The 15,919-nt window shown below is 46.9% G+C and overlaps 1 protein-coding gene across 1 annotated transcript in view; it reads right to left on the minus strand.

The window, feature by feature from the left end:
- Positions 1-15,919, minus strand: part of LOC126259616 (kalirin) — a 1,784,965-nt gene that overhangs the window by 925,311 nt on the left and 843,735 nt on the right. The window contains exon 14 of the mRNA XM_049956530.1: positions 11,647-11,838. Within this exon, the coding sequence (XP_049812487.1) occupies positions 11,647-11,838 (192 nt within the window). The remainder of the gene's footprint in view (positions 1-11,646; positions 11,839-15,919) is intronic.

A 15,919-nucleotide genomic window follows, 5' to 3' on the forward strand; every position in this document is an offset into this window, starting at 1 on the left:
TTCATAATGACTGAAAATAGCAGATGATCGCATGATACAGCTCACTGCAGCTGTTCCACGCCGCTGTATTTTAATCACTTCATTGTACTGGAACGGACCAACTTCTATATTGCGAAATGTCACAGTACGTACTGTGGGCGTCAATACATGTTGCTTCAAGCCACTGTATAGCTTTTCGCCAGGTAACAACTAATGTACGGCCAGAAACTGTTTCTTCAGCGAGTTAAGCTTCTGTTGTGTTTAGGTTTGATAACCTTCAAAAATTAATTCGAGACAAAACCAGAGTTTTACAGATCAATGACCGGGCTGGATGCTAGAACAGACACACATCCCCGTGTTTTAAAATCATTTTAATCGAATTTAGACGTTCGAACTTGTTTACTCCATTTGTAATGAAGGTACTTTGTAGTCTTTTATTTCAATAGAGGGATCGATCTGCTACTTGAGTTAACTACATGTATTTTTATACCCGGGGGTATAATTTTTGGGTTATTATACGATGTTGCCAGTATATGTGCAATATACCTCTAAAACTGTTTTGTGAACAATAAATAACAGAAAATTGTCCAAGAAAGGGTAAAAGGTTCCCCAACGCAGCTGAAGGACAGCACTGCCACGAAATCCTGTCCTCTACGAGCAGATTACTCGTTATCTACCTTTCGATGACACCTTACGTGAGTTCTTGCGTAAATGGACATTACAAAATAACGCAAATAAAACAGAATTTTTTGTTTTCATTTGTCCAATAGACAGGTACAGTGAGCCCCTGTTGTCTGTTTCGAGGTAGACATAATTCGTCATAGATGCATCCAAAATATTTGGGATAACCTTATAAAGGACACTTCCTTTTAAGGAGCACTTGTCTTGAACACCCGATAACCTCAAATGCAGAAACAACATTGTCCAAAAACTCTGTGGCAGTAGTCGGATATAGTCAGCATGTTCTCTTCCAGTATCGATGCTCGGGTTGGTATAATTAGCAGCAGAGCACAGTGCGCCTGTCTGGCGTAATAGTCCATATTTGAAAAGGTAGATGGACCACTTAACGAATCCGTGCGCACTGTTAGTGAGCCAATATGACATACTCCCAAATAATGGTTACCTATCTTGAGTCACATTCCGCATCCTGATACCAGATGGAACAGCGGGCTGTTAAAGTCAATATCAGAACATTGTTAATAGCCCCGATGTACTAACATTAAAATATTTATTCTCTGCTGAGCGAAAAAGATTCACATTAAGGCATCCGACTCATATCTTAGACACGATTATTGCTGAAGATGAATTTAATGCTAACGATGAACAGAAACTCTGCTGGCAACAAAACTGCCCTCCACAATGCCTGAAAGCGCCCTGCAGCCAGAAGAAACATTCTGGATTTGAACGGCTTCGTGCAATTTGAAATACTCTGAATCGTATCCACACGGATGATGGAAAATGTGCAGACTCTGCACAAGTGAAGAAAATCTTCACCACCATCTTGTGACTGTGGTGTTGTACGACAGATAGTTGCTCATGTTGTATCAACAGCCGCTGAACGTGCCTACAAGCGTCCTTTCAAAAACTTCCTGACAGTGCCGAGGGGAGTGAGAAACTATGTAAAAGACCTCGACATGCGCCTATAACTGCTGTCCTTTGTAAGAGGGGCGTTTAATAAGTAATGCTATGTATTTTTTTCTGAAAGCAGGTTTTATTCAGGATTCCAATACACCACTTTATTGCCCACTCTTTTAGCTACAAAACTCCACTTTCCAACATCACCTCCGTTCAATGCGACGGCAAGACCTGTATGCCCGCATGGTATCACTCTATCGGTCGACGTCGGAGCCAATGGATTCCTGCATCAATAACGCCCCCCTCATCCACGTACTGCTTTCACCGGGACGAACACACGATCTTTAAATTCTTGTGTTAGGCAGGAAGGAAGCCAATGGGCACACACCTCAGAGTACACCAACAGGTGGACGAGTGTGTCAGCACTACCAACATAGACGTCCATTTAGCCAGCGACGTGTTTGTGATCCGTCTATCACCTCCAATGAGCTTCCGCACGTTCCAACATTGCAGGAGTCACAGCTGTGTGCGGTAGGCAGGCACGCGTGAGATGGGACAGGTTTTTGCGACCTTGATGCGATGATGACTGACGCCTAGTCCAACGACTCGCCGTGCCTTTGTTCACTGCCAGGTCTCCGTAGACATTCTGCAAGCGCCTGTGGATACCTGAAACGCTCTACTTATGCGCCACAAGAAAGTCAATGACAGTTCTCTGCTTGGAGCACACCTCCGTTACAGACGCCACTTTGAAGGCTACGTATGGCGCCGCCACCTATCAGAACTACATGAAACTATAAGAGCCGAAGCAAGAATTTTCCGCAGTTTTTAACCGAAATTGGTCGAGAAAAAAAAAGTGTTGCATTATCTATTGAACGCTCCAGATATACAGGGCGTATCAAAAAGAATCATCCGATTTGGCACGTCTATATTCCTGAAACTAATAAACATATAGAATGAATTTTGTTTTTTGATGAGCGGGGCACTCAAAAAGTTATTTTTCATACCTTTTCGCAGGTGTTCAATATGTCCCCGTGAGATGCACGGCATATGTGAATGCGGTATTCAAGTCGTTCCCACACTGCAGCCAGCATATCTTGAGTCACAGCTTCCACAGCGGCTTTACTCGCCGGCAGCGGTGACCGAGCGGTTCTAGGCGCTTCAGTCCGGAACCGCGCGACTGCTACGGTCGCTGGTTCGAATCCTGCCTTGGGCATGGATATGTGTGATGTCCTTAGGTTAGTTAGTTTTACGTAGTGCTAAGTTCTAGGGGACTGATGATCTCAGATAATAAGTCCCATAGTGCTCAGAGCCTTCTTTACTCGATGTCTCAGTTCATTCATTGTTGTTGCAAACGGAGACACACAAACAGAATCTTTTTATAAACCCTCACAAGAAACAATCACATAAAGTCAGGTCCGGTGACCTTGGAGGCCAGTAATGTAAGGCTGAATCATTTGGTCCAGTGCGACCGATCCATCGTTCAGTAATCCTTCGACTTAAAAATTCCCGCACTTCCAGATGTCTGTGTGGCGGTGTCCCATCCTCTTCGTACATGAACTCGTTCGAAACAATCTCCAACTGTGGGGAAAGATAGTTCTCAAGTATATCAACATATGTGCTTCCTGTAACAGTGTTCTCGGCGGAAAAAACAAGAACACACATCCGTGGAGCTGCACGAAACACTTTAAATTTTGGAGAGACTCTCTCACGGTGTACAGCTTCATGTCGTTGTTCCGTACCCCATACTCTCACATTATAACCGTTCACCTTTCCATTTAAATGGAATGTTGTCTCGTCACTAATCACTAAGCGTGGAAGGAAACTGTCATCCTCCATCTTGCCAAGAACGAAATTACAGAACTCCACACGTTGTTGTTTGTCACCTTCACGAAGAGCTTGCAGTAGCTGAATTTTGTATAGTTTCAAGTGTAAACGTCGACGCAACACACGCCAGACGGACATCGGTGGCACGTTGAGCTGTCGAGCTGCACGGCGAACGGATTTCTGCGGACTCCTTGCGCAACTATGGCGGATGCGTTCGATATCTGTGTCAGACGGCGATTTGCCTTTACACAAACAACGATTTCTCGTAATTGTTCACGCCATCGTCTAATACTCTGTGCTGTAGGGGGAACCATACTATACCTAGAACGAAAGTCATGCTGAACAGTTATCACTGTCTCGCACTGAGCAAAACGTAGAACACAAAACGCTTTCTGTTGTCTCGACACCACTTTTACTACAACGGAAGTGGGCGCACACTGCTGCTACCTTGGGGGAACCACGTAAAACTTGAGGGTTTGCTCTTTCCAACAGTACGCTGTTCACGTACATATTTCAAATAACATTATACACTCCTGGAAATTGAAATAAGAACACCGTGAATTCATTGTCCCAGGAAGGGGAAACTTTATTGACACATTCCTGGGGTCAGATACATCACATGATCACACTGACAGAACCACAGGCACATAGACACAGGCAACAGAGCATGCACAATGTCGGCACTAGTACAGTGTATATCCACCTTTCGCAGCAATGCAGGCTGCTATTCTCCCATGGAGACGATCGTAGAGATGCTGGATGTAGTCCTGTGGAACGGCTTGCCATGCCATTTCCACCTGGCGCCTCAGTTGGACCAGCCTTCGTGCTGGACGTGCAGACCGCGTGAGACGACGCTTCATCCAGTCCCAAACATGCTCAATGGGGGACAGATCCGGAGATCTTGCTGGCCAGGGTAGTTGACTTACACCTTCTAGAGCACGTTGGGTGGCACGGGATACATGCGGACGTGCATTGTCCTGTTGGAACAGCAAGTTCCCTTGCCGGTCTAGGAATGGTAGAACAATGGGTTCGATGACGGTTTGAATGTACTGTGCACTATTCAGTGTCCCCTCGACGATCACCAGTGGTGTACGGCCAGTGTAGGAGATCGCTCCCCACACCATGATGCCGGGTGTTGGCCCTGTGTGCCTCGGTCGTATGCAGTCCTGATTGTGGCGCTCACCTGCACGGCGCCAAACACGCATACGACCATCATTGGCACCAAGGCAGAAGCGACTCTCATCGCTGAAGACGACACGTCTCCATTCGTCCCTCCATTCACGCCTGTCGCAACACCACTGGAGGCGGGCTGCACGATGTTGGGGCGTGAGCGGAAGACGGCCTAACGGTGTGCGGGACCGTAGCCCAGCTTCTTGGAGACGGTTGCGAATGGTCCTCGCCGATACCCCAGGAGTAACAGTGTCCCTAATTTGCTGGGAAGTGGCGGTGCGGTCCCCTACGGCACTGCGTAGGATCCTACGGTCTTGGCGTGCATCCGTGCGTCGCTGCGGTCCGGTGCCAGGTCGACGGGCACGTGCACCTTCCGCCGACCACTGGCGACAACATCGATGTACTGTGGAGACCTCACGCCCCACGTGTTGAGCAATTCGGCGGTACGTCCACCCGGCCTCCCGCATGCCCACTATACGCCCTCACTCAAAGTCCGTCAACTGCACATACGGTTCACGTCCACGCTGTCGCGGCATGCTACCAGTGTTAAAGACTGCGATGGAGCTCCGTATGCCACGGCAAACTGGCTGACACTGACGGCGGCGGTGCACAAATGCTGCGCAGCTAGCGCCATTCGACGGCCAACACCGCGGTTCCTGGTGTGTCCGCTGTGCCGTGCGTGTGATCATTGCTTGTACAGCCCTCTCGCAGTGTCCGGAGCAAGTATGGTGGGTCTGACACACCGGTGTCAATGTGTTCTTTTTTCCATTTCCAGGAGTGTAGTTACGACCTGATGATTCTTTTTGATGCACACTGTATTATGCTGGAGGGATATGGTGAAGTTTTTATTTGTGGCGGTTTAGTAGTCTTTGTATCAGTACAGGTATTCTTGAGGTTCAGTTGGCCGAGCGATTCTAGGCTCTCTTCAGTCCGGAACAGCGCTGTTGCAGCGGTCGCAGGTTCGAATCCTGCCTCGAGTATGGATGCTTGTGATGTCCTTAGGTTAGTTCTGTCTAAGTAGTTCTAAGTCTTGGGACTGATGACCTTAGATGTTAAGTCCCATAGTGCTTAGAGCCATTTGAACCAGTTTGAGATTCAGTAAGTGTTAATGTATGCTATTCGATTCACAGGTATGGCCTAGCCTCTGAAATCTGTTGCATATAAAAATAAAGATATCCAACTCGCAATTTTCCACGTAAGCTGGTTGATGCTGAGCGGTCCGTTACTGTCAAGAGATGAACATTAGTGTCACACTATTAAAACAGCTTTCCCTCAACAGACGGTTAGCAGTACCGCTCTTTTCCCGCCGGTTAAGAGACAATGGGAGTCGTAATCCGGCGACTGCCTGGCTCAGCGTTTACTTATTTAAAACGTGTTGCAATTACGGCGGTAATTGCGAAGAGACGAGCAGGAACGGGCTCGTGGCGCAGGGCTTGCCCGTGTCCGACGCCAGCGGCGACTGGTGCCGCTGGCGGTTTCATATCGCGATATTGCTGGCCGCGCAAAAATGCCGCAATAACTCGGCGCGCGGTTTTGTTTACGCCGGGACCGACCATAAAACGTGGCATCCGTTAACGCCGCACTTCTAGCGCGTCGCTACTCCGCGGACTAAATCGAAACACTATATATGCGCATCCACGCGCTCGGAGAACGGCTATCGGTACTGCAGCCGCGTGAAATATCGTGTAGTCTATTGAAAAGCGCCACCCGATAGGTTTCGCAATCGCAATACCATCTCTAAAGCAGTTCCGCCTCGATAGTTTCCAAGTACGCGCGCTGGAACTGTGACGATCAAAGTGCACCGAAGCGTTTGACGTAAGGTCGATCGTCAATCCTGTCTCGGGCATGTTTACAACAGTGGGACTCTTATTATAACGCCAATGGACGCACTTTGCAGAATGGCACGCCTGACCAGGGAGCTAAATGCACATACGCCAAATACACCCACATGCACTCAAGTGAAATGGTCTGAAATTGTAATTATCACTTTGTCCATTTACTATACTCGCCTACCAACCAAGACTACTAGCGCACGGAGAGAGTCGATTCGAGTCCTAGTTGTGAAATATATTTTCCTATTGGTATTTTGCCAGAGGAGCCACAGAGGAATTGAGTTGGTTTCGCACGGTCGCTGATCGCTACGCTTGGATGTTCTGAGTTAAACCCAAATCTCTGCACTGATGAGGCAGATATAGAAGAGTTGCGCAACAATGTTGTTCCGCGAAGACTACAGCTACTGCAGTTTCGGCTATACAGCCATTTTCCAGTTGAATAGCAGGAACAAAACCATTAATAAACACTGTAACATTCAAAAGGAGTGAAGTCATTGTCACATGCAACCAGCTACTATTTTGGACCTGTTCGGTTGACGAATTAGGACGTAACATATTCAAGTAGACTATGTCTAGAAGTTAGTTTGATTTTTAATTCAGATTCTCTCTATTTTGCTACTACCTCATTGTTTAATACCGATTATCTGTCGTAACATACTTATATTCTTTTGAGGACGCTAGAAAAAAAATTAATAAACTGGCCAGTCTCTTTAATAAGATGGATAAAAACATTACAGCAGAATATGCGCAACAGGCATTACTGAATTATCCTGGTTTGCTGACCGGAAACAAGAACACTAAATTAGAGGTACGAATAGACAGGGAACCCACGTTAAAAGATACAGTAAATGCTAAGAACTAATGCTACCCTTTTTTCTTTCTTTTTCTTTTGCTTGTGCCGTTTTTCCCGCGGATACGCAGGGTCGGCATGGTTAATCGGATGTGGCAATGTTAGTTGAAGGGGTGGCCGGATGCCCTTCCTGCCACCACCCCGTACCCCCGGGGAAGGAATTAGTGTACCGCAACTGTCTGCGACTAGCGTAATCCATGGAATAGTGCGAAAGTGTCCCGATGTCTGCGAGCCGTGTAACTGAGGCGAGACGTGGGGACCAGCCCGGTATTCACATAGGGGGACGTGGAAAACTGCCTAAAAACCACATTCAGGCTGGCCGGCACACCGGCCCTCGTCGTTAATCCGCCGGGCGCAGTAATCCGGGGCCGGCGCGCCTACCCGAGTCCAGGAAGCAGCGCGTTAGCGCGCTCGGCTAACCTGGCGGGCTAAAAACTAATGCTACCCCTATGAAGAGAAAATTGCATTTTTTTAACACAGAGAATAGTGCTAATGCTACCAGTTAACGTGTAAAAAACGTGAAGGAACGAAAATACATACATACATACATAAATACACAAATAGCGATAAAAATTATTACGACGTGTGTCTAATAGGTAAGATTAATGCAGGTCAAGGAAACCAACAAACGTAAACGAGATAAATTCGCAGAAACATAGCCGTACCATATCATCTTGTGTAAATTGATGAAGTTATTAAACAACAATAAAGTTAAAATGGCATCCGAGACATAACGACCTGGAGCAAAGGTTGTGACATAAGTTTAGCCGAGATAAAAACTGGATGGCAAAACCGGGAGTGTTTGAAGTAAAATTCCAAGATTATTAATTGAAGTATGTCGGTCACACAAAAAGAGAGTTTAAAATGGAGTCCAAAGAACATAATAATAAAGAGAATGGTTCATCGGCAGTAGGAAAACACATTAACAATAAGCTACGCACGTTATGATGATTTGAATATAAAGCATTTAAAAGAAAAAGGTTAGCTGATGTTAAATTTGGAGTAAATTTAAATATTTTTGGCTCTTAGGGAAAACAAAAGTACTCAATGGGCATTTCTGGGCCCACTTTAACGTTGTTATCGTGAAAGACAATGAACAACTTCATTTACTTAGTGGTAACTAAGCCTATAAAACGCGGGATCTTCCTGCCACATTAAAAAAAAATCTGCCAGAACGGATTCGAAACTGCGACCTTGCTTTTTGCGAGCTTGTGCTCTACCGACTGCGCTACGCAAGCTCATCTCACGACCCGCCGTCATAGATTTATGTCCACCTGCATCTCGTCTCCGACCTCCAAACTTAACGGAAGTTGTTCTGCATACCTCGCGGTACTTGAACACCTGGAAAACAGAGCACTGCGCAGCTAAGGATTAGCCATAGTCTGGGGGATTGTTTACAGAACCTGCCAGGAAGTTTCATGCCAGCGAACACTCTTCTTCCAAGCGAAACAAAGTGAAAATTCATTCTGGAAACAACCCCTCGGACTATGGCTAATTCATGTCTCCGCGATGTCCTTTCTTCTAAGTGTGCTACTCGGGCAAGATATGCAGGAGGACTTAGAGTTGGAAGGTAAAAGATGAGGTACAGGTCGAAGCAAAACTGTGTGAGCGTGTTGTGGGTCGTGATTGGGTAGCTCAGTCGGTAGAGCACTTGCCCGAGAACGGCGAAGGTGGCGACTTCGAGACCCGCTCCGGCACACAGTTTTAATCTGGCAGCAAGTTTTAGTCCTTTAAAGGCTGTTACATCGACAGTTGTATCGCTGGTAGCACCGTTGTATTCGTAACAAGATATTACAATATTTGGTAGATGATTGGCACTTGGGTTTCATTACTAAACAGTGTTCTGTCAGAATCTTAAGCGCCACCATTACGGACATGTAGTATAAAGGAGAATCTTCCATGGTTGGTGCTTCTTGCTTGCTGCTTGCTTATTTTGACTGTGCCTAATGGGGTAGTAATTTTAAAGTTCGTAATAGTACAAAATTGTTAAGGCTTTCGTGGCCAGTTGTTGACAAACTACCTATTTGCTTCTGTCTCGGGTTCTTTGACCGACGTTCATCTGATGATTTTACTGACGTTTCGCCAGCGCGAGTGGCTGGCATTGTCAAAGCTTCACCCACCATTGACGGTGGTGAACTGGAACCGGCAATGGAGGGTGAAGCTTTGACAATGCCAGCCACTCGCGCTGGCGAAACGTCAGTAAAATCATCAGACGAACGTCGGCCGAAGAACCCGAGACAGAAGCAAATAGGTAGTTTACGTAATAGTACATGGAGAATACGATTATAGACGGATATCCGTTACATATGTTGGTTGATTGATTTGGGAAAGGGTTCCGAACAGCGAGGTCATTGGAAGGATGGGGGAAGGAAGTCGGCCATGCCCTTTCAAAGGAACCATCCCAGCATTTGCCTCAAGCGATTTACGGAAATCACGGAGAACCTAAATCAGGACGGCGGGATGCATGTTTGAACAGTCGTCCTCCTGAATGCGAGTTCACTGTGCTAACAACTGCGGTGTTACATGTTGTTAGGACGTGATGTACTTCGAAGAAATGATATGTGTTTTTGTTGTTTGAAGAATTTGAAAGTGGACTCATATCTCCGCAAAACACAGCTTTTATTTTTTTAATTAAATAAATGAATCATTTAGACAACTTATGTGACATAATCTCCGTACCTATATCATCTGTTTATGAACTGGTAATAAGCGGAAACCCGGTAATGAGGCATCTGAGAGGCACGAGACTTGCATACATTCTTCGTGTTTTGTTTAGCGTTCATTCCATCTAGCAGAGACTTTCCTGCACTAAAGGTTTGGGAATTTTATACTATAGTTAACCTTGTGGCCGGACGCCCTTCCTGTCAGTTACCTAAGGGTGCTAGGACGTGTGCGCCACCTATGTGTGAATCGTGGAAACGTTGTTCTGTGTGTGATCGTATTTTGCCTGTTTGGGTGCCGTAATTTCTAAGTTGGTGAGCCAGATCGCTGGTCGATCATCAGCGATCGGCTTGTTATCCTTGGCGCGTCATCGGGCATGAGCGTCTTTGCGTTTTCCGCTTGGGCGCGCGGGACGGCGGGAGGCAGTCGGTTTGGGGCGGCCGGTGAGACTGGCGGAGTTGTGGCTCGGGCGTAAGCACATGTGTGATGTCTGTTACGCTGGGGCTGTTAGCTAATCGTGAAACTCCTGCGGCGGTTACTGGTTGCCTGGAAGGCATTTCATATAAACTGTGCCAAGCATCGCAGTGAGAGGGGAGTCCGGAGTTGGTGTTGGCCTAGATGTTTGTACAAACTGAGGTGCCTGTGTGAGAAGCACGGCGTGGGCCTGTTGGTTGCTTCGTCCTTCTGGCAGCCACCGCAAAACTGTGTTTTTGTGGCATTCTGTGTTTCTGACTCAGCCTCCGCCTAGAAAGGGGAAAGATTTGTGTCTCAACTGAAAGGGTGTGGGGGGGGGGGGGATTCGATTGGACATCGTTTGGAATTCCTTGGCTCAAATGGCTCTGAGCACTATGGGACTTAACAGCTATGGTCATCAGTCCCCTAGAACTTAGAACTACTTAAACCTAACTAACCTAAGGACATCACACAACACCCAGCCATCACGAGGCAGAGAAAATCCCTGACCCCGCCGGGAATCGAACCCGGGAACCCGGGCGTGGGAAGCGAGAACGCTACCGCACGACCACGAGATGCGGGCTGGAATTCCTTAATGCTGTAATTTAAACATATAAAAAAAATTGTTCTTTCAGAATAAGCGCCTGTTTCTTTGGGACACTGCAGTTCAAACAGGAGTTGCGTAATGTTAATATTTGTTATTCGTCAAATGAAGTGTATTTAATGTCTTGCAGTTTTCTGGGGCACGCAGCTGTGTTATTGAACTCATTTTGAAGTGTTCTGTCGGGTGAAAGAGTGCTCCCCACTTCAGTGTATACTTTAGAGTAGTATTGTAAGGTTTTTTGGATAAGTGTCAGTGTATCGATCAATTTTGTTTTTCTCTCTCTTTTGAATTACGGAGAATTGTTTAGTTTATCTGGTTATTGGCTTAACTCGCGCTTCACGCACTAAATCAGCTGATATTGAAAATGTGTTGAATTGACCTTAATGAATTATGTGCAATCGAAGTAAGGGACCCAGTCCTTCATTAGTGCTTAACAGTGGCGTGCTCGGACTAGTTGGAAATTGGGGACCAGCACAGCATTTGCGTAAACGAACAAGACTGACTGACTAAAATCTCAGGCTGGCCGATGCACGAGTTACGGTCGTTAATCCACCACGCGGATTCCACTCTTTCGTTCATCTTCCAGTCTCGCAAGCAAACGCGCGCGCGCGTGTGTGTGTGCCTGCCCTGTGATCAGTAGCAGTTCTGTTGCTTTCAGACGACAGACACGCAGCGACAAGTGCGCCGGCCGGCCTTACCTCCTTCTCGTGCGTGTAGAAGAGGACGGCGAGGTCGAGCCGGCGCCGCCGCTGCTCGACGCGGGCCGCGAAGCTCGTCACGTGGCTCTCGAGCTCGCGCGCCACCGAGTAGATCTCGTCCGCGTTGCACTCGCCCGTCTGCGCCAGCTCCTCGGCCGCCGTCAGCAGCTTCTCCGCGTTCGTGTACGTGTTCTGCAACACGGCACCACACGGTCTCATTCAGCAAAGCACAGCTCTCCATCCATCATCTCAACTAGGTATATTTACAAGTCTAGTGTGTGTGTGTGTGTGTGTGAGAGAGAGAGAGAGAGAGAGAGAGACAGAGACAGAGAGAGAGAGAGAGAGAGAGACAGAAGAGAAGAAGGGACAGACAGAAAGGAACACTCGTTCCTTAAAAGAAAACGTCAACCGTCTCTACAACGGCGACTGCACATTTGATCCATTGGACCAGTGAGCTTGTAACGTACATGTCTGACTAGCTGTATGCATCACAAACAAGAGGACCTTACGGATTGGCCCTCTTTGATTTTCTTCATATTTACATGGTTTGAAGGTCACTGCGCAGACAGCAGTTTCCTGAAGCAATACGACGCAATTAAAAAGAAAAAACAATCACCTTTCAACATTAGAAAATTACCAAGTGCTTTTAAAAACAAAACATTTATGCCTCACGTACTCTCCGGTATGTCAATGCTTAGTGTAATAGGACTGTGATCGTAAAGTCCCTAGTTTGAATCTATGAACATCTGTCGAGTAATGACAGCCCATTCTTCCTCAAGAACCGAAACCAGAGAAGGTGATGTGTTCCATTGGGTTCAGGTCGGGACTTTGGACAGAGCAGTCCATTTCAGGAATATTGTTGTACACAAACCACTGCCTCACAGATGCTACTTTACAACAGGATGCATTATCATACTGATACAAAAAATCAAACAATGGAAAATCCAGGATGGAATGTAAAAATACAAGAGAAGGAAAGTTGCTACTCACCATATAACTACACTGAGTGTAGTTTCAGCTCTCTGAGACTGCAGACGTGTGTGCAAGTTGCGCTTGCGTGAGTATGTGTGTGCGTGTGTGTATGTGTATGTGTGTCTACTGCTGACAAAGGCCTTAATTACCAAAAGCTATGGTTGTGTGAATCTTTTTATTGTGCCTCTCGCGACTCAGCATCTCCGCTATATGGTGAGTAGCAACTTTCCTTAACTCGTATTGACACAAAAAATCATCTGTGAACTGTTCCTCTCCAGTTCGCAGTACACAATTCCGTAAAATGTGTTCATACCCATCCGCATTTAGCGTTTTCTAAAGCGCAATACGGGGACCAGACCTTATCCATGAACAACTCACCGATACTGTAACACTACCACATATGTACTTTACTGTTGCCACTACACATGACGACACGTAACATCCTCCAAGCCATTCGCAAAACCCAAACCCTTCCATCTGACTGCCAAAGTGTATTACCTGATTTATCACTCCAATTCACTCGTTTCCAATCATCCACTGTCCTGTGGCTTGGCCCTTTACGCCACTTCAAGTGTCGCTTACTACTGACTACACAGACGTGTGAGCTCTGAGGAGCTGTCCGACCACTGTACTCTATCCTTGTTTAAGTCCGCACGCATAGTCACTTAGCTATCTGGACTTTTTTACAGCCACCCCCACTCCCTGTCAGTAGAGGAAGTCTGTCTGGTTTCGGTTCAGCCTCGGTTGTTCCTTTGTGTTTTACTTTAGAGCCACATCACTAATAGCCGACTTGGGCAGCTTTAGAAGGGTTCAAACGTCCCCGATGGATTTGTTATTCGGTTGGCAGGTAGTGACTAGTCCACATTCGAAGACAGTCACCGCTTCTCAGCGACGCGTTGTGCTGTTACTGCTGCTCTACCGACAACGTCCGCAGCTCGCGGTCTAGTGGCTAGCGTTGCTTCCTCTGGATCACGGAGTCCCGGGTTCGATTCCCGGCCGTGTTTGTGTCATCATCATCGTCATTATTCGTGACAGTGGCTAGATTGGATTGTGAAAAACTTGGACTGCGTAAAGACTGACTTTGTGCGGGCGCTGATGACTGCACAGTTGAACGCCCCACAAATCCATCATCATCATCTACTGACAACACAATACTCCCCACCTCATTAATACTGGCGCGTCCACCTCTCTTGACATCTTGCGGTCAGTGTCGCGTAAAGTATTGGCGTCCGGATACTTCTCATCAGATAGCGTACACGAAAAATAGTACTAATTTTAGATAGTATGTACATTCGGAAAATGGCATTTAAATTTATAGCGCTCGCAGAGGGGAATGAGTATATAATATTTTGTATAGGAACCCGTGTCCAGAAACGTACTATTTCCGTGCTACAGCCGTTTGCTAGGTATGTTTTCAACAGCGCAGTCACGGTGGGGGATGCTTACGTCGGATTGGTTCATGTCATTTGACGTCTATCCTACCTCTCTGACCAGATTCGAGCTTCGTTCACGTGTCTCTGAGTGTTAGAGCAACATGAATGAATGCACGTTTGCAGAATACACCGACATGTTCCTCCTGCATGGCGAAGCCCACGGTAATGACAGAGATACTCGTCGCCCTGTCAACGAGTACACTAGCAACTGCAGGTGCAATGGATGTTGCTGCCAGCACCGTCAGCTATGTTGTGGATGACAAACGGCTACATTCATACCACCTCCAACACACCATACCAGACAGATGAATGAGGCTCGAACCACGTCAGAGCGGTAGGATAGATGTCAAATGACATCAGCCAATCCGACGTAAGCACCGCCAACCTCCCGCTGCTGCAAACATACCCGACAAACGTGTTTTCAAATCGCTTTCGGACATGGATTCCTCTTCAAAATATTACATACTCACTCTCCTCTAAAGGTCCTAGGTGTTTGTAACTGGAATTTCCAATGTTATTTCTGTCTTGAAGCTCTTTTGACACCCTTTAGTAAAGGCGTGTTCGTGTGACGAGGGCCTCCCGTCGGATAGACCGCTCACCTGGTGCAAGTCTTTCGATTTGACGCCACTACGGCGACTTGAGCATCGATGGGGATGGGATGAGATGAGATGAGTAGGACAACACAACACCCAGTCCCTGAGCGGAGAAAATCTCCGACCCAGCCGGGAATCGAACCCGGGCCCTTAGCATTGACAGTCTGCCACGCTGACCACTCAGCTACCGGGGGCGGACTATGAGGAGATGATGAGTGCGCAGGTGTTCACTCGCAAGGTCAGAAATAGGGCTACTTCAGACTTTGAGGAACACGTCAAACGCGTTCTCATCCTCTCTCTCTCTTTTAATCAATTTTTTTTTTTCTGTCAGCGGAGATATGAGGCTTTAACGTGTTGCCGTCAGGGTGATTGTGTGACTATCCCATTCTATACCTGGTAGATTGAAGTCTCCCCCTATTACAATAGTATGATCACGAAACTACTTCACGACGTTCTGCAGGTTCTGCAGGCGCCAGGTTGAGATTCATAGGAAGAATTCTAAGAAAATGTGACTCATCGACGAAAGAAGTAGCTTACAAAACGCTTGTTCGTCCGATTCTTGAGTATTGCTCATCAGTATGGGACCCTTACCAGGTTGGATTAATAGAAGAGATAGACATGATCCAGCGAAAAGCAGCGCGATTCGTCATGGGGACATTTAGTCAGCGCGAGAGCGTTACGGAGATGGTGAACAAGCTCCAGTGGCGGACACTTCAAGAAAGGCGTTACGCAATACGGAGAGGTTTATTATCGAAATTACGAGAGAGCACATTCCGGGAAGAGATGGGCAACATATTACTACCGCCCACATATATCTCGCGTAATGATCACAACGAAAAGATCCGAGAAATTAGAGCAAATACGGAGACTTACAAGCAGTCGTTCTTCCCACGCACAATTCGTGAATGGAACAGGGAAGGGGGGATCAGATAGTGGTACAATAAGTACCCTCCGCCACACACCGTAAGGTGGCTCGCGGAGTATAGATGTAGATGTAGATGTATAACATCTCAACACGCTCTCGTATGTAGAGTGAAACTAGCAATACGCTATCTACAGCAGATTAACTGTGCCGTTAACCAATGGGATTCGTTTCGGCCTTCACAGCCGTTCGTCCGAATTCATGTGCACAGCGCTATTGAGCCAGTTTTTAAAGTTTCCCTTATAACGCTTGTAAACTGTACATCGGATCGCGTTGCTCCCTGACAAAGGTCAAGCGGCGTACTCGTGCGTAGTTGGCGAGTGGGGGTAGCAAACGCAAACACGGCAGTAACG

The sequence above is a fragment of the Schistocerca nitens genome, chromosome 5, assembly GCF_023898315.1.
Source record: "Schistocerca nitens isolate TAMUIC-IGC-003100 chromosome 5, iqSchNite1.1, whole genome shotgun sequence".
NCBI classification, from domain to species: Eukaryota; Metazoa; Arthropoda; class Insecta; order Orthoptera; family Acrididae; genus Schistocerca; species Schistocerca nitens.